The sequence below is a fragment of the Dipodomys spectabilis genome, unplaced genomic scaffold, assembly GCF_019054845.1.
Source record: "Dipodomys spectabilis isolate Male_0828 unplaced genomic scaffold, ASM1905484v1 ptg000096l, whole genome shotgun sequence".
Taxonomy (NCBI): domain Eukaryota; kingdom Metazoa; phylum Chordata; class Mammalia; order Rodentia; family Heteromyidae; genus Dipodomys; species Dipodomys spectabilis.
The window spans coordinates 852,264-870,658 of NW_024870773.1; the positions used below are offsets into that span (position 1 = coordinate 852,264).

The following is an 18,395-nucleotide window of genomic DNA, read 5'->3' on the forward strand; positions in this document are numbered from 1 at the left end:
TACTTTGTGAGCCCTTCAGTGAGAAGGGCATCAAATGTTAGTTAATTTAACATTGGGATATTCATTGTTTTCTTTCCATACTGATGCTTTTTCATGTTTTTTAAAATGTAAAGACTTATTCAGGATGTCCAGACATTCATAGAAAGCCTGGGACCGGCCTGTGCGGCCAATGTCGTCATGGAAAGGTAAGTGTGGCGTGGCAGTGCTCCCTGTGCCTGGCTGCACCCCTGTATCTGTGTGGAAGAGAGACTCCAGTTCTGACATCACATGGCAGACACTCTGCACTTGTCAGACCTAAGCAGTGTTCACTGGTGACATCTGCAACTATAGCAAACCTTCAAAAGCATATTAAGTAAGAATTATAATCCTTGATAATACCTTTCCTTCATCTCTTTCACTACTAAAATTGAATGAACGTAAAAAAAGAATGCACCAGGTGTGGTCTGTGTACACACCTGGAATCCCAGGTACTTGGAGATGGTGGAGATAGCCAGATCTCAGTTCAAGGCTGGCCCGAGCAAAAGCTCAAAACATTACCTAAAAAGCAAACTACAAATGCAGAAGGATTGGGGCATGGCTCTAGAGCACTGGGTTAGCGATGCTGAGGCCGAGTTTAACCTAAGTACAAAACAAAATGTCGTGCAAGGTCCCATATAAATAAGGCTCTGGCTCTGGAGACCTGAATCCCCACCCTCTTCCTTGGGGAGGAGCTCAGCACAGGCACTTTGTTCCTCAGCCCCTCTACCAGCTGCAGAGTGCACTATGCAGCATTGACATTCAATAACGAACCATGTGCTGCACATGCATATAGCTTCTCCTTGTAGGTAGGTTCTATAGTGTTTGCTTCCCTGCCAGTCCTGACCTGGAGCTTGAACTCAGGTCCTGGTTTCTGTCCCTGAGCTTTTTTGCTCAAGGTTGGCACTCAACCACTTGAGCCATATCTCTCCTTCACACTTTCTGGTGGTTAATTGGAGATAAGAGTCATGGACTTTTCCAGTCCAGGCTGGCTTCGAACCACGATTCTCAGATCTCATCCTACTGAGTAGGTGGGACTATAATAAGCCACCAGCACCTGGTGGTTTTTGTTTTTTAAAACCCCTTTACCGAAGCATGATTGACAGGAAAGGATCCATCTGCAGCCAGTGACTTTGGTGACAGGCTGTAAGGTTTGACTTTGAGGATAGCTTTTTTTTTGCTTTTGGAGCTTGTCTAATAATGTTTTGCTCGTTTTATTTTTTCATCTCAATTTCAAAAGGTGTGTGTGTGTGTGTGTGTGTGTGTGTGTGTGTGTGTGTGTGTTACAAAGAAGATAAAATGAATATTCTGGGCTTAGTGTTTAGGATATTGTATTACTATGTATTCCTGTCACAAAAGCATTTCTTATTCTAAGAATGTGAAATTCTCTGAAATTCATTTAATGTATGCATAATTCTCATTGTTAATTGTGGGGTGTTTTCTTCTTTTGGCTGTTGCAATAAAAATGACAATTTTTTATTGTTATTATAGAAGTGATGTACAGAGAGGTTACAGTTACATAAATCAAGAGTACATTTGTTTTTGGACAATGGCACCCTTTCTTTGAAAAGTGACATTTTGTAGTGGCTGCTTGCCAGAAACTTCAATTTCTGCTGGACAGATAGATGTTCGTAGCTAGATCAAAACATTTCTTTGCATTGTCAGAGTTGAAATAGCAATTAATTGGGTGGGAGAGGGTGCTCCTAGGGAGGGCGTTTGGGAGGAGCATGGAGCTCATTGTGCACCTCCAGCCCCCTAGCAGGGTGGAGCTTGGTCTGCATCCCTAGCCCCCTAGCAAGCAGAGCTCTGCCTGTCTTCTCTGAGCAGTCCTGGAGCTGGGGTCAGAGGCCTGGGCAAGTTTGTGCATTTGCTGCCCACATTCTCCTGTTGTGGGGTTCCTGTCTCCTACATCCAGAATTCCTGTGAAGTGTGATCTGGTTAGTGGTAGACTCTGTGTGTGGGGGGGTGGGGGGGGGGTGGTGCTGTATTTTGAAACTGGTAATCAGTGTGTTTTTTCTTTCTACAATGTACTAACATAGTTTATAATTTTGTATTTTTAGCACCAGAAGAGAAGACTGTTATGTGAGAATTTGTGTTGTCAAATTCTTATGTTTATTGGATGGCTCCAACATTTCCCACAGGTCATTTATGGAAGAGCTTGTAATCAAGTTATTGGATAAAGTAAATATGCTTTGTTTTACTTTAAATTACTTTTGCTTTTAAGAAGTCATTGTCCAGAGCTTGCTTTTTGTGTTGCTAGAAACTGTCAGAAGAAAACATGAATTTGCTGTTCTATATTTTCAGTTATGTCTTAGTAGTAACTATCTACAGTGTCAGATCCTTACAGTTTTGTGTAAGAACTTTAACAGGGCTGACTTCAAACCCCAGTGCTAACAAAACCCAAAAAGAAATAAATCTGGAAGGGTTGGGAAATGGCAGTGTGAGGGCTGCCCTCTAGTTTGGGACTGAGAGCAGCCCACCTGGGGCTTTGCTGCCTGCTGTGCCGTACCACGTGTCATCCCATAAGTGTACTGTCATGGAAGGCTTAAGGATGGTGCTCCCCATTCAGAGGCAACGGGCAACTAGATTTCTTTGAGCCTGCTAAGTCATTTATAAAGGACTTTATGCTGTCTGAAGAGTGAGTTTGTTACATCCTAGTAGAGATGGAAAGGGGGTGAAGCCATGTGTGGCTCTGTTCCCTTTAGTAGGACTTGAAGCTGAGCCTTGAAGGCAGGGTTAGGATGCTGCCATCTGGAGTTTGGAGGTGGCACTGCGCCGCCCACTTGGTGTCTTCCTTCTGCCTGTCAAATTACAAAGGGTATTGCAACCAAATAGGATGGGGGTATACATGGGAAGTCCCTGTGTTGTCTCCCCACCATATCTCTCCCTCCCCCCCCCCATCCCAAGCTTAGGGCTTGGTGTTCTGAAAGATTTTCAAAGTCATCATTCTTTATCTTTTTCTCCTGTGTGAGTGGAGAGAAGGCCTCTGTGCCCAGGTGAAGCCAGTCAGTTTCAAAGTGGTGTTCACTTTGTTCTCACTAGTCATGAATGAGAGTTTAACCCAGCCCCCCTCCCTGTAGGATGAGCTGGTGTCCACGTCCAGAACTCGGTACTATGAGAACTCATTGCAGCACCGGGTGAAGAACCGCATATGGCAGACGCTGCTTGTCCTTCTCCCCAGACTGGACCAGGTAGGAGTCATCCTCCTCACACTTTTGGCATATCTCTTCATACGAACCAACCATGCCATCCAAATTCACATGCTGTCTTAAAAGTAATAGAGTATTCTGCTTAAAAAATTACATTTTTGTGTTTGCCATGGGGCTACTGAGATGTTTTGAGGACCCTGAGCTGGCATTATAGGATGGTTTACATGGTTTCACTTCAGCTAATTTTCACTGAAATCAGTTAAAAATATCCCTAACAATGCATGGATTTTGCTTTTCTTAGAACTTCTTGAGTGGAATTATTGACAAGATTTTCCAGGCTGGCTTCACCAACAATCAGGCTTCCATAAAATACTCTGTGGAATGGGTTATCATATTGCTGCTCCATACATTCCCTCAGTTTCTTCAAAAGTTCTGGGATTGCTTTTCATCTGTAAGTAAGGAAATGGTTGTATTGTTTTGAACTGGGGAATGGTTTTGACTATGTCACTTTAGTAGATGTTCTTGGCTCCTGGTCTGCCTATGTGTTTAACGGAGCCTTACCCTGCTGTCTTGGACCATGCATCCTTGCGCCCTGCCCACTTGCCTTTTATTTGCCTCTGTGCCTTTACTCATCTTGCTGTCTTTCTCCTGTTCCCTCACCACTGGGCCCCCTATTCCCCTCCAGTCACCCCATGGGCTCCCTGAGGAAGCCACAGCCAGGAGATGCACGGGGCTCTTGTGCACTTTGTTGTGTCTGCACTGCTGGGTGCTTCGTGGGCCCCCACTGACTGAGGGGAGCACCTCCTCCTGCTTGCTTTGGTCCCTGCAGATCATGGTTGCCTCAATTGGGCTGCCTCCCGCCCCTGCCTTCCAGAATCCAGCCCCGGGCCTCAGAAAGTGGCTCGAATTCTTGTCTATCAACTCCTCTTTCAGGGTGAAGAAAAACTGAAAACAAGCGTTTGTACATTTTTATCTGTCCTGTCACATTTGGGCATCATCATTCAGAATATTCCAGAAAAGGTAAGTTTGGAATGTGCAGGGTGTTCGTTATATTTTTTGTGATTTGTTTTTCCTCTCTTCTGGCCATGATGCACCTCCGACACAAACACACGGTGACATCAGCACTGCCTGCATGTCAGTCTGCCCGAGTTTGTGGACTCGTGGGTTCACCATGTCCTGCACGTGGTACTGGGATCTTCAGGACTTGTCTTACTGGGCCCAGTGGTGAGGTGGGTGTCATCTCACCCTTTTCCACAGGGGAGCGGTCTGGAGAGAACCCTTCCTCCCCTGGAGGTGACAGGAGGCCTGGGCCCGAGGGGTGGGTGAGCAACCGGGCCGCGCCTAAGGGCAGTTTGGCCCAGGCAAGAGTTCCCCTGGCAGAGCCGGGGCCGGGGCACAGCACAGGAGGCCAGCTGGTACACTGCCTCGGGACAGGCATCCTCTTGCCTCGGTGCTCAAGCTGGCCTCCCTCCCTGTTAGGGAGTAGATGGATCATTGGAAGGACAAACCCATGCTGTCAAACCGTGCAGATTGAAAGTAGTGTAGGTGAAATGCCGTGCTTGGCCCTTGGGGCACAGCAAAGGTCCTGAGTGGTAGGCACTGGTGAAGAGGTCACGTGTGTGCTGCAGAGCTCTCTGAAGGGCCCTCCCGTCCATCCTCTAGGCTTCAGGGACCAGGGTTCCAGGAGGGGACCCAGGGATACTGCCTCACTGTCTGTGGCCCCATGACCGCTGACAAGGACAGGAGGAGCTCAGAATCAAGGATGAGGGTGGGGTGGTGGGGTGGGTCTTGCGTGGTGACCTTGAGATGACCACAAGGTCACCAAAAGCTGGGTCTCTCCGGGACATTGCTAACGCTGGCAGCCCAGGGTTGGCACTGAGAGATGGAGGAGGTTGGCACTGGCTCCACTCAGGCCTGTCCAAGGGGCTGACCCAGGAGTGCTGAGAAGAGGCTCAGACCTGAGAGCCAGTCTGCAGGAGGGAGCATGGGAGCCCTCCGCCTCATCAGCAGGCTATCGCTGGCGCAGCCCGCGGTTGGATCCATCTTGGTCCTTGGTGACACAGAGACGCTTTCTCTCCAGAAGCCCGCGCTGCGGCAGGCCCTTGCCATCGCCCTGCAGTGGTGTCTCAGCCACAACTTTAGCATCCGGCTGTATGCACTGGTCGCCCTCAAGAAAGTCTGGCAGCTGTGTCGAGCGATGGGTGTGGAGGAGTGTGCCGCGTGGACCTCGGTGATCGAGTGCAGCCTCAGCCAGGCAGAAAGCTTGCATGCTGCAGGGTAGGGATGCCCCAGCCTGGAGGAGTGAGAGGATGCTGGCCTCTCTCCTTCCTGGGCGTCACTGTGCTACGGGCCAGCCCAGTGCCAGCCGCTGTCTTTGGGGTGCAGATTTGTCACAATTCCTGCTCTCTGCCCCCCCCCCCCGATCTGTTGTGAATCTGCCCCTCCCCGTTCCCACGATGACTGCTGGCTTATTGGCAGCCTCTTTGTGCTGCAGCAGGTACTCTCTGCCCCTGGCACCACCGAGCGGCTCCCTGGGCTGCTCTTCTCCTATCATTGGCCACACCACTTCCACTGATGCCTTTTCTTCTCTGGAAAGTTCGTACATACTTATCCAGGAGCTCTGTGCTAAGCAGGCAGAGGCTGCCAGAGGGTTCTGTGCAGTCTCATAGTGTGGGATGCCCGCCCTCCCCCCCAACCCCCCCTCCCCCAAGCCTCTGCTGCCACCTGAACGTACCTTCCTGTCTACAAGGCGTTGTCTCCTACTGCTTATTATGTTAATCGCCTCTCAGGGCTGCTGGAGTTCATGAATTTGAGAATCACATGAATCAATGTCAGATGTTTTTCTCAAGGGGCTCACACAAGCAGCATGTGTTTGTACATACAGACAGGTAGGCAGTGGATGAGTGCGCATGCACACATACAAATGAGCATACCAGGCCTCAGGCTTGAACCCAGGGTCTGGGCGCTGTCCCCCAAGATTTTTTTGCTCAGGGCTACTGCTCTAACACTTGTGCCACAGCTCCATTTCTAGCATGTTTGGTACTTAATTGAAGATAAGTCTTACAGGCTTTCACTGTCTTTGAACCATGATCCTCAGATCTCAGCTTTCTGAGTAGCTAGGACGGACTACAGGCCTGAGCTACCAGCACCTAGCTTAGTTACTTCTGTAATGGCTTTCCCTCTTGGACATAGAGCTCTTCTGACAGGCAGAGCTAGGGACTCCTCCCCAAAGTTTTCCTGGTGTTGGCAGGCCACAGGCTACATCTGCATCTGCATCCCCCACACTGGGTTTTAGTTTCACACCCAGCCAGACAGATGGCTGAGGGAAAGGCTTGCTGAGTTACTGGCTTTTGTGTCTTCAAAACAGTTACTTAATTTCACTTTTCGACTTTGAGTTTCACTTCAAGATGTGAACTTTTCGTGGTTGGGGACTGTGAGCCCCCATGAAGGGCTCCCTGCAGGTGAGGCCTGGGAGGTTGGGGGCTGGGTTTGTCCACAGTTCTCACAAAAGTAAAAATAGTGAAATATTGAAGATATGTGGATATTAGAGACAGGTACAAGCCTAGGGTGAACATCTCTGGAAATGGGGCAGTACCTCATTAGGATGAGAGATTGCGTCCTCCTGCCCAGAGCCCCCACCTCAGCCCAGCTGTCCCTCTGTCCGTCCATCCGCAGGAATGCCAGGAGAAACTGGCAGCGCATCCAGGAGCACTTCTTCTTTGCACGGTTCCACCCGCTGGAGGACTATTGCCTGGAGGTAGGCAAGTGGAGGTCGTGTACAGATTCTCCCGGAGTCCTTGACCCCAGACTTCCCTTCTCCCCCACTGCCCAGAGTCCATGGCCAGCCCCCACCCTCCACCCCCTACATTCCCAGAGCATTGTAAAGTTGGTGAATTTTGTCAAAGTGCTTTCTCACTCCTAAGCACAAAGTTGGCTAGTCATTTCCACTTGGTATTTCTCTGGCAGTGTCTGTAAACCAGAAGGGAAGATTTAACTAACAGACCAGATTGTACAGAACCTTTGTAAAGGGGAGATTTTGTTGTATTGAAGCCCACTGTCAACGGACAGATCGGCCCTTTGTTTAATGGCACATTAGGATCTGGGTGATAAAAATTATGCGGCCAATAACAGCACCTCACCAGCCATAACAGTGTTTACATGACTGAGAGCCGTAACCCTTACTACACCTGATACAAGTTAATTCAGTGTGTACTCACTGAAGTGTGCATGAAGCATAGTGCTTCCTCTCTCACCTCTAGTCACAACAGGCTGCATTTGATCAAGAACTTTCCTGTAAAGAACTTGCACAAAAGCAAGGCTGTGTACACTTGCACCTGGCGCACTCCTAGTTTATCCTCCTGTCCCCCCACAAGTTTAGTTCATTTTCAACGTAGTATCCGTGAGTACTGCTGCTACATTTTTGTTCATCCTTTGTCTCTCAAAGACAGACAAATGAACTAACAAGACAAAAAGAAAACAAGAAAGAAAAAAAAACCTCGTTTCCATTTCCTGGAGTCTATTTTGAAATGTTTTATATGATCAGAGCTTGTGTTTTGTTCTTGCCAGCTGTGCTTCGGTTGGCTCAGACTCCCAGTCTTCCTCCAAGTGGCTGGGATTATAGATGTGCACTTTCATGCTCTCCCAGCTTCTCGTGCTGTTTAATCTTGTTCTATCCTTCCATTAAAAATGAGAGAGTTGAGCTGGAAACAATGGCTCATGCCTATAATCCTAGCTACTGAGGAGGCTCAGATCTAAGGATTGTGGCTCAAAGCCAGCCAAGGCAAGAAAGTGTCTGTGGCCCTGAGTTCAAGTCCAGGATCTCTCACACATACACAGCCAGAAAAGGTTACATGGCTCACCCAGTCACACGGCAAATCGTAAAATTAAGCAAGAACTCAGATTCTGAGTTTTCAGGGTGGTGAGAGGAGCTTGAATGTGAGTGCTCATTGTTCATGGAGATGTTTGGTAGTCTGGCTGTGGGCAAATTTCTTTTAACCCAAATGTGTCCCTCACTAGAAAACGACACATTCCCTTGAGGAGTGAGCTTTACTATATTAGCACAGTGGGGTGTTCCATAAAGGCAAGGTGCCCGCATAGACCCCCGGGGTTCTCAGGACTCCCTGAATGAATCCTCTAGTTCCTTAGAGTTGATGAGGAGTGAGGGGGCACATGTAAGGGAGTGGATGCCATGGCTTGGAAAGAGTCCATAATCATAATTAGCTTGCACCTCATGTTCAGCACAATTCTCTTTGCAGACCATATTTTACACCCTCCCGCGGCTGTCGGGCATGGTGGAGGAGGAGTGGCTATCCCTTGGCAAATTTTGTAGCTTCCCAGACGTGCCATCTGATGCAGGCTCCCAGTGGTACCTCTCCCGGACTCTGCTCCAGGATCTAAGTCCAGGAGACTGCTCTCAGCAGGATACAGGTGAGACGCTCCACTTCAGCGATTTCAGTGACCTAGAATGGTGTTGGTAATTTCACTTTAGCACTGACCTGGACGTGCTGCCTCTGGGTAGAGAGGGGGCAGAAGAGCTCACAGCGTGGCTCGGAGCAGGACTTTTAGTTGTGAGTTAACTTTGCTGCAGAAAGCTTCATAGGGCTGAATCTGCTCTACATAAAACTAACTTCTCCTTCCAATAGGATTATCAATTAGTATTTGTTCTGCTAGGTAGATCTGTAAATTACAAGTTCTCTGAATGGCCAAACTGACACCTGTATGTCCTCAGGAGCAGAGTGGAGCTCTTGGTCGCAGTCGTCTGTCTCCACCTCCATCTCCATCCCCACCTCTGCCTGCCCTGTGCTGTTAACCCTCCCCCTCCTTCCCTTTTTTTTTGGGAGCCCTGGAGGCTTTGCTTGTTAGGCTGGTATTCTACCACTTCACCCATGCTTCTAAGCCATTTGAAGATTAAAAATTACTGTTAAAAATGACACATTGGAACCCAAGTAAAGCTCTTCTGTTAAAATTCAATTAAATCTCATTGAGTTGGGCATGGTAGTGCATGTCTGTAATCTCAGTTATACTGGAGACAGATTGGGAGACCAGTGTAGGCAAAAACACAAGACCTGAAGTTGTGGTTCAAGTAGTAGAGCACCTGCCTAGCAAACATGAGGCCCCGAGTTCAAAGTAATACTTTTCCCCAAAGAAGTCATCTTGTTCTGAGCCACTAAACCTTCTTGCACATTGGTGCTGCTTCCCTTCCCTGCCAGGCTCTCCAGCTGGTGAGGACAGCCAGGTGGAGGGGACCAATGTGCAGAAGAAGATCATCCCATGGAGACTGAGCGCCCTGGATGCAGAGCTGGAAGTTGAGGCCCAGGACCGAGCTGCCCGGCTTGGGAAGGCTGTGGGTAGACTGATTGTGGTGGCCTCTCTCATTGACAAGCCCACCAACTTAGGAGGTGAAGTGGTAGTCTCCAGGAAGCTTGTTTCCCTTCCATCACCCTTTCTGGCTGTGCCCATGCCTCGCCCTCTGGAGAGCTGCAGGGAGAGGGGACACAGCCAGCCTCGCGTGGGTGGGTGCCCGGGGTGACACGGCTGTTCCGGGCAGGGTTGTGCCGGACCTGCGAGGTGTTCGGGGCTGCGGCGCTAGTGGTGGGCAGCCTCCAGTGTGTCCACGACAAACAGTTTCAACACCTCAGCGTATCAGCAGAACAGTGGCTTCCTCTCCTGGAGGTGGGTAGGAAAAGCTTCACTAAATTGTTTGTGACAATACTTGGCATGGTTGCTATCTTTCTAGACCAGGCCTTCTGTAATAATTTTAAGGATTCAGCTTTTTTCTTCTTGCTAGTACTGGGGTTTGAACTCAGGATCTTGAGTTTACTTGGCTTACTTGGCTAATGCTCTACTTGAGCCACACCTCCAGTCTGGCCTTTTGCTGGTTATTTTGGAGATGAAATCTGTTTAGATTTTTCTGTCTGGGCTGGCCGTGAGCTTCAGTTCTCTAGATCTCCTGAATAGCTAGATTACAGGTCTGAGCCAGCAGCACCTGGCTGAGTCAGCCTTCGGTAAATTAAAAATAATACACTACAGGGCTGGCAGAGTGGCTCATCTGCCTGGGAAGTGCAAATCCCAGTACTGCCCCAAAAGTACAGTTTCACTTTGTTCTTGGGTTCCTTTATTGCATTTCTCTTGTATTTTTAGAAACCATCAATCATGTAGCTCTTTTTAAGATAGTAAAATGTGTACTATTATACCTCTATTTAGGCATGATTCTTAGAAATCTTTGATGTTGAGGGAAATTCTTTTGAATAACATTTAGTTCTTGTTTAAACAGTTTAGTTTCTGTTGTCACTGCCCTGGTCTTAGTCCAAACAGCTGTCATGAAAGGGTTTCATTAACGTGCCTCTCCTTTCACACCACTGCCAAGGTGAAGCCAGCACAGCTGGTTGATTATCTGCAGCAGAAAAAGTCAGAAGGCTACACCATCATCGGAGCGGAGCAGACGGCCCAAAGCTCAGGCCTCGACCAGTACTACTTCCCCGAGAAGTCGGTGCTCCTATTAGGGTGAGGCGCTTCCCGGGGCCTGTCCCATGGTGAGACTCCATGTGGTCACCCAGACCAGATGGCCGTTAGTGGAATCTGGTTCTCCTCAGTTCACCGGCAAGCTGCTCTGGTGACAGCCAGGCACGTCAGCCTCTTGCTCTCACACCTCTGGAGCTTAGCTACTTCACCTATCACACTGGTTCTCATTAAAACCTTCCAAGAATAGAAGGGAAGACACTAGCCTGTGGTGTGAGGGAATTGACGGCTTCTTCTTCTACAGAAATGAACGGGAAGGGATCCCGGCTAGGCTGATCCAGCAGCTGGACGTGTGTGTGGAGATCCCGCAGCAGGGTGTGGTCCGGTCCCTGAACGTGCACGTGAGCGCGGCGCTGCTGATCTGGGAGTACACGCGGCAGTGGGCAAGGCAGGCTGGGCATGCCCCTCCCACCCCAGAGCAGAGCGCCAGCTGAGACCGGACTCAGTCTGAGGACAGAATACCAAAGCCTTTCTCGTGCCTTATTTACCTGTGCAAGTCACCCTTTTGGGTGTCAGTCCTGGGGCCAAACTCAGGGCCTGGGCACTGTCCCTGAGCTTTTCTGCTCAAGACTAGAGCTCTACCACAGCTCTACTTCTAGGTTTTTGGTGGTTAGTCTCAGACTTTCCTGCCTAGGCTTGCTTTGAACCTCAGTCCTCCTATCTCAGCCTCCTGAGTGGCTAGGACTGTAAACATAAGCCACTGGTGCCTGTTCTGCCTTTTAATAACACTTAGCAAACTTGGAATGCCTTTTTAGTAGAAATGTTAACTGTGTAAATAAACGTTTTTTTAAAAAAATGTGTCCTTCCTACAAACTAGTTTTGGGCAGACAACTTTTACCCTGAGGGTCCCCAGAGTTAGCAGGGAGGTCCTGAGTGGCTCTCTCAGGGGTCAGCTGTCTCTGGCCCACACTGGTCAGGTCTGGCTGCAGGGCCCAGCTCCATGCTCTGCACTCTTAATTCTCGTCCTGGAAAATCATTTGGCAAAGTGCCAGGCCGGCTCCCTGTAAGGGTTAACGCTTAATTCTAAAGTCATGAAATTTCTCCCACACCTGTGCTCACGAGGGGTCTGATAACAAATAATACCTGTAACGCACACCCAAAGGACCAGAACTGCTCTTACACCTCATTCTTCAAATAGACCCAGGATGCCAGGTGTGTGTCCACCATCTGCAGTTAGCAGTGCCACTCAGCCCAGTCACACAGGGGAGGGAAAGCACCCATTACAGGGAGAGGTAGCAAGGTACTTGGGGTGTCTCAAGACTACCACAGTAATTAGTTACTATTTTAGGGGAGATCCTTGGGACAGATAGAATTCACTGACTTAGGCTTTGTCCTCTGGCTTTCCCATGTGCAGGCACCAGCTATAACAGTGGTGTTCTAATGGTGATACCACCTCACTCATTTCCTCTACACTTGCAAGAATTCTAATGGAAAGATGTGTCCTCACCTATCATTTCGGTAGGGCATGATTTCCTAGCACCTTCTCTCTACATTACACAGTGATGCTCCAAGCTCATCCTGCCTTCTTCCAGGAGCCTTGCTAGATGCCACGAACTGGAGCTGCATGGCTCTCTGCTGCTGCGTTGGCTGCTGCAGTCACTGCAGGCCCTGTGCACACACGGGGTGAGGAGTCCTCATGTCTGTCCCCTCCGCCCATGTACGCCTGTCCACATGGGGTTCTGACACAGAGTTCTAACGCCAATCCAGCACCACTGTTTTTGTTTAAATCCAAACTCCAGCGTACATGACAACCTACCCAGTGTCTTAAGTGTCAACTACAAATATTTGCCTAATTCTTGTTCCCATTCCAGAAAAAGGAAATGATTGTTTTTATAATAGACTTTAATTTTTTTCTTAAATTTCTTACTAGATGACGATTAAGCATATTTATTATTCTTCAGTTCATTTGAAAGATGGGCATCTTCTTTCTGTTCCTTGGTGATCTCAGTTCCCGAGTGCCTTACACAGATCGCAGCGCTGATAGGAATCGAGTCGTGTGACCACTGCTCCAGAATTGGCACCACATCTCTGAATGAGCAGAAAGAATCACTTCAGTCCCCGTGGGAAGTTCACGTTGAAGGTGGTGTTGAAGGCTGGAATTCACCTGCTTCAAATTTTTCCTTAAACTTCAAATAGTCTCTTCTTTTATCAAAGTATTTGATCTATTGAGACAAGATTTGACAGCAGGGTGAGCTATGTGCAGCATAGATAAGTAAAAGCACAAACTTAAGTTCCTTGGTATAAATTACATACGAATAGAAGTGATTTGTGTTCTGGAGCTGCAGGGGCCGCAGATGGGAGCCCAGCCCCAGCTGGCCCTCCTACACCTCCAGTGAACCTGAGGACCAGACTTGTGCGCACACAGGCCTGCCTGTAAGCTAAGTCCACAAAGCTGGGACAGGGAAGCAGACTTCAGATCCAGACACCCAGCTGTTCATGGTCAACACGTCTTGTAATTTATCACTGTGACATCTCTGGTGTCTGTCCTACCCAGAACCCACACAGGAGGACAGACAGATCTCTGGTATCCATGGATGCATGAATCCAAGAAGACCGCCAATGGGGAAAACCATGAAGCTCAGGATGTACAGCCATTACTCAAGTTGACCTATACCATCCATACACACAGGTGTGAGCATCCACAACTTGAGAGACAGCGTGCTGTAGTCTCCACTGCTGTCAACAACTACAGCCATGAATACTGCTCACCAAAATCCAGATCTTATTTCATGTTCCTTTATTTTGAATACTGCAGATGACGTGCTTTTCCCACAATGCCACCCAACTTCTAGAGTGACACCTTTCACTGTATCTCAACATAAGTCACATTCAGTTTTACCTTGCTATGGAGGTGCCATGTGGGAGGCAGACTTTTTCCAGAATTAAGGGCAAGGAAATGCTCAGTGGATCATACAATTTTAACACGTGTTGATAAGTGTTTATATACTTAAAATTATATGTAGGGTTAATTCATGGTAAAACCAGAATATTAAACACTTATTTTTACTTATATCCTATTATCCTAAGGAATTGGAAAAAAAATAGTGTATCTTCATATAAAATCCTAGAAGTAGCAAATCAAAGCCAAGCAAGATGTATATGTGCTAGCCACCACACTGTTGTAGCGTCTCTAATCTGAGCGCCTCACACACAAGGCAAGGGAGGTGCTACACATCTGCACTGAGGGACCAGAGCACTAGATTGTAACACCTGGTAATACTCAGGCTCTAGTCCTTGGCTCTTTCAGTAGGGCTTGGAGAAAAGACAACTTGGGCTGCTGAGATGGTCAGGCCAGAGGCCATGGGAAATGGTGTAGTCAGCATTCTTCCCAGGGCATGCTGTACCCATCCTCCTCTGAATCACTGCTAATCTTTCTTTTTGCCAAATTCAGCACCTCATACTTGCTCTGCATTGCTTACTTGGCCTATCTGCTCTACCACTTGCCTCTAGCCGCACCTCTAGCCTTGCTTTTTACAAGTTATTTCATTCAGTAAGAATGAAACATTCTCAGAAGATCTAAGGGACATTCATAGAGGGGAAGCCTGAACTCCAATGACTTGAAGAATGAGATTTATGACTATGAAATTCAATCTTTAACTTGATGGAACTTCAACTTAGAACCTGGGATCCACTTCTCAGCCCAGAACTGGCCAGGACCTCTTTCTACACAACTATGCATTACTCTAAGGCTGTCAGAACAGTGAGAGCTCCAACCTTCCCTTAAATCCTGTAACACTCGGTGGGAGACCCTCCGTCCCTCTACTGTGTGATCTCCCTGATGACAATTTATTCATCAATCTCAGTGACAGCTGTCACATGAAGGCGCGCACCATGCCCTCATGTTTGCGGCACCTCTAATTGCTTAGTCGACAACTCGAGGTCCTTCCCACACTGGGTTTGGGCTCTGCAGGTGTGCTCCTCAGCCTCCTATACCTGTCCACTCACTGTGCACTGGCTGGCTTTCCCCGCAGTACACCACCCAGGTCCTCAACCCTTCTCATCTGATTACTGTTCACACAGTACTGTCAGAGACCTATTTGTGACATGTGAGTCCCTTCACTGCCTCATCTTGGTCAATGGTTTTGCTTACCTGAGGCCTGGCTCCTATTGCAGAACTATACCCAACAGGACTAAGTGAAAACAAGGGTGGGTGGAGCCCGGCGCCTGCTATCACAGGCATGCACCCTAGGACTCCCCTGTTCCTCACACTGCTACTATGTCCCTGGACCAACTCCAGCCTTTACAGTGTGCCATCTGGGCAAGGATTCCAGGAAGTTGTTACTGGAGAAAACACCACCTGGAATGGTAGGAACAGGGCCCCAGAGCCCCAGGTGTGTGAGGAGAGGGAGGGGGTCGGGGAGGGGTAGGGTATGAGAAGGATGGGAATGTGGGATGGAGTGTGAGGGAGTCTGAGGGGGGGTATGGGGAATATGGGGGCGCAGGAAGGTATGGGGGAACGGCAGGGGTGCGGGAAGGTGTGGGGGGATGGCAGGGGTGCGGGAAGGTATGGGGGGACGGCAGGGGTGCAGGAAGGTGTGGGGGGTCATCAAGGAGAGGGAAGGTGTGGGGGTCGTCAAGGAGGGGGAAAGTGGGGGGGATGTCAGGGAGGGCGGGAAGGTGTGGGGGGACGTCGGGGGGGCTGGAAGGGGCGGGGGACGCTAGGAGGGCGGGAAGGTGTGTGGACGGCAGGAGAGGGGCCGCGCCGTCACACACCAGCTTGGGCCAACAATTCGCAGGTCGCCGTCCCCACCCCGTCCCGGGCGGCGGGCTCCCGGCCCCCGGCCCGCGCCGCCCCTCGAGGGCCCGGACGTACCCACTGCGGCGGGCAGCTAGCCTCGAAGGAGCTCCTCAGCGCCCGGCAGCGGGCAGCGTCCTCGGCGTTCTCGTCCAGGCAGCGCCAGTAGTGGTCGCGGGCTCCCCAGCACGCCTGCCGCTCCTTCATGGTCGGGGCCGCCATGCCCGCGGGGCCGCGCCGGGCACGTCCGCTTCGACCCCGGCGGAGGAGCTGCGGCCGACCCGCCCGCCCCGACGACGCGCGCCGCCGCCACCGACCCCGCCACTACCCCGCCGGGAAAGCCGCACGGCGAGACGGCGGGGATGGACCCTTCCGGGACACCGTTCTCCGGGCCGCGAAAACGAGACTTCCGGCCCCGTCCTCACACATCCGGGCGACTTCCGGGCATCCAGGGCGGGGCTGGCGGCGCGGGGTGTGACGGCGGCGGCGGTGGGCGGGAACCCGCCGCTTTCTCATGACGTCGGCCGTCATGGCCGCGCCCTCTCTCGAGGGCCCGGGCGGCCTGGGGCCTCGCAGGGGACGAGGTTCGCTCCTTCCCCCAGGGCTTCAGCGCCCCCGTGTGCCCGCGCGTCCACGCGGAGCAGCTCGGCTCCGGGGACGAGCGGAGTGCTGACTGGGATACTCGTCGGACTTGCTCGGCGCCACGGGTCGCGACGTCCTGTGACCTCCAGACGACCCCGCAGCCATTGGCGACTGGTGCCGGCCGGCTTTAATTTGCATGCGCCGCTGTGATTGGTGCAGACGATCTCGACCCGTCCCCTTTCTGGCTATCTAAGGAGGCTATTGGCTCACTTTGCGAGGCCGCCAAGAAACGTCCTCCCCTGCTGCCCCCTAGTGTTGCAGTGCTGGCCCATTACAAACGTGCGTCCCTGCTTACCTGAGATGCGCTGCGCCGAGAAGCCGGTCACGTGATCGGTGGGATAAATTATGACGGAGTCAAAATATTGTTTAGCTATATGAAAAAGATCAATACATTAAGCTACGTAAAAACGAATGATTCGCTTACCAAGCAACATCAGATAGTTGAAATGATAGTCCCAACGCAGAAGAAGTTTCCAACTATATATGAATTAGTCCACAGGATTTGTTAAAAAACAATATAGATAGGAAGTTGGAAACCTGATTTGAAACAGCACAAGTCTTAAGTAGCACTGACGAAGACATGTAAATGACCTGTATTTGGAGATACCTCAGTCCTCATTAGTAACCACAGAAATGAACAGAAAAGACCCAATGCAATACTAGTAGACTAGGAGAATCCTAGCTATTTGTGGTAGTGTAAGCTTTCTTAGCTTGGAAGACTGAAGATAGTATTGACATTGACACAGCAGTTCTAAAGCCTGTGGCATATACTTGTCATAGCTTTCACCAGCGTACACCCCAGACTTGGATCTGAAAGACTCAATGAAGGATCCATCACATCCATGCCAGGGGACCACGTGGAGGCAGGCAGGCATAGGAGAAAGATTATTACAAGGTTTATTAGAGGAGCCATATATGCCACAGAGAGAGAGCACATGGCGACCTTGCTATCTAGGTAGCAGCAGGGTCTGGGGGAAGGAAGTGAGGTAGGTGGGAGTTCAAGTGGGTCTTGGCGGAGAGCAATATGATGGGAACTGCAGGGCAGTGATGAGCTCTGGTCTGGGTGGAGCTAAGGACCAAAAGTGGGCATAATGCTTACAGGATCAACAATCAAATGCATAAAAGTAGAATTATACTGTGAAATGGGATACGGCAATGAAAAAGAACAAATCCTCAATGTAATAACACAATGAACCAGATATTGAGTGAACGAAATCAACAAAGAATGAATGTGGCATGCCCTCCAATATAGAGTCCACAACAAACTGACAAGATTCAACTTCAAGACACAGCTATAAGTTTTACTAAAATTATTTTTTTAAAGAAGTAAAGAAGGAGTGATCACAAATGTTTCTCTCTAGGACAAAGAAAGTGAGTGATGTGATCAGGAAGGCCTGGATCTGGATCTGGAAAAGTGTTTGCTTGTAAATTATTATTTAAATAAAGTATATGTCCTATTGACTTTTCTTTTTCTTTTTTTTCTTTTTCTTTTTTCTTTCTTCCTTTCTTTCTTTTTTTTTTTTGCTGGTCATGGGGCCTAAACTCTGGGCCAGGGAGCTGTCCCTCAGCTCTTCAGTTCAAGGCTAGCACTCTACCACTTGAGTCACAGCACCACTTCCGGCTTTTTCTGCTTATGTGGTACTGAGGAATCGAACCCAGGGCCTCATGCATTCAAGGCAAGCATTCTACCATTGAGCCACCTTCCCAGCCCCCTATTGACTTTTCTGTATGAATGTATGCCTTCGTTTTTAATCAAACAGGAGTAATTGGATAAGCAAAGGTATCTTTAGTAGAATTAGACCCACAGAGAGATTTTTTAAAAAGCCATGGTCATACAAAACAGTTTTAGAATGATTATTAAAATTTTGATGAATTTAGCAGCTTACATGCTCTACAAGGTCAAAGGTCAGTAGTTCACCACTTCCAGCTGTTCTGTGGTGGGGCTAAAGTCTAGACGGTAAAGTATTACCAAAGACATTCAGTGGATTGTAGCAAGGCTGCCACCTTCCCTTCAGGAGATTGTGGTTTGCCTATTAGCATCACTAGTTTAACCAACTGATCAAAAACTACCAAAAGAGAGCAATTTTGAGATGTTGTTGATAAGAATTAATGCAAGATAATAATGTCACCAACCATTCCAGGAGTCCAAATTACTTAATCCGCAACTTCCCCACCAATGCACAAAAGGTGTCAAAAAATTAAACAAGGCAAGATGTGACCATAAAGGTGATAGTAAAATGTGGATACTGGGTCTAAGTGGTGCCATCTTGGCATCTTGGTGGCTGAGGGACTTGCCAAAACCTCTTGGAAGTAGAATCCCACCCCCAGATGATGAG

The 18,395-nt window shown here is 49.2% G+C and overlaps 2 protein-coding genes across 2 annotated transcripts in view; one reads left to right on the plus strand and one right to left on the minus strand.

Moving 5' to 3' along the window:
* Tarbp1 (TAR (HIV-1) RNA binding protein 1) overlaps positions 1 to 11,261 on the plus strand; it is a 37,858-nt gene extending 26,597 nt beyond the window's left edge. The window contains exons 19-30 of the mRNA XM_042686286.1: positions 114 to 185; positions 2,076 to 2,196; positions 3,096 to 3,206; positions 3,466 to 3,615; positions 4,098 to 4,184; positions 5,245 to 5,441; positions 6,840 to 6,921; positions 8,420 to 8,591; positions 9,374 to 9,562; positions 9,712 to 9,836; positions 10,531 to 10,667; positions 10,927 to 11,261. Of these exons, the coding sequence (XP_042542220.1) occupies positions 114 to 185; positions 2,076 to 2,196; positions 3,096 to 3,206; positions 3,466 to 3,615; positions 4,098 to 4,184; positions 5,245 to 5,441; positions 6,840 to 6,921; positions 8,420 to 8,591; positions 9,374 to 9,562; positions 9,712 to 9,836; positions 10,531 to 10,667; positions 10,927 to 11,116 (1,633 nt within the window). The 3' untranslated portion in view covers positions 11,117 to 11,261. The remainder of the gene's footprint in view (positions 1 to 113; positions 186 to 2,075; positions 2,197 to 3,095; positions 3,207 to 3,465; positions 3,616 to 4,097; positions 4,185 to 5,244; positions 5,442 to 6,839; positions 6,922 to 8,419; positions 8,592 to 9,373; positions 9,563 to 9,711; positions 9,837 to 10,530; positions 10,668 to 10,926) is intronic.
* A 1,245-nt stretch (positions 11,262 to 12,506) lies between these two features.
* On the minus strand, positions 12,507 to 15,847 carry LOC122113164 (cytochrome c oxidase assembly factor 6 homolog). The gene is made up of 2 exons (XM_042686124.1): positions 15,496 to 15,847; positions 12,507 to 12,844 (listed from the first exon to the last, which is right to left on the minus strand). Exons 1-2 carry the CDS (start codon positions 15,637 to 15,639, stop codon positions 12,752 to 12,754), a joined length of 237 nt encoding a protein of 78 aa, XP_042542058.1. The 5' UTR covers positions 15,640 to 15,847; the 3' UTR covers positions 12,507 to 12,751.
* Between the last annotated feature and the right edge of the window lie 2,548 nt (positions 15,848 to 18,395).

Excerpts from the sequence above, each read along its gene's own strand:
- LOC122113164 (XM_042686124.1), bottom strand. The coding sequence starts at position 15,639 with ATGGCGGCCCCGACCATGAAGGAGCGGCAGGCGTGCTGGGGAGCCCGC. Across the intron at positions 12,845-15,495 it reads CTAGCTGCCCGCCGCAGTGG|ATCAAATACTTTGATAAAAG; the intron begins GTACGTCCGGGC and ends TTGTCTCAATAG.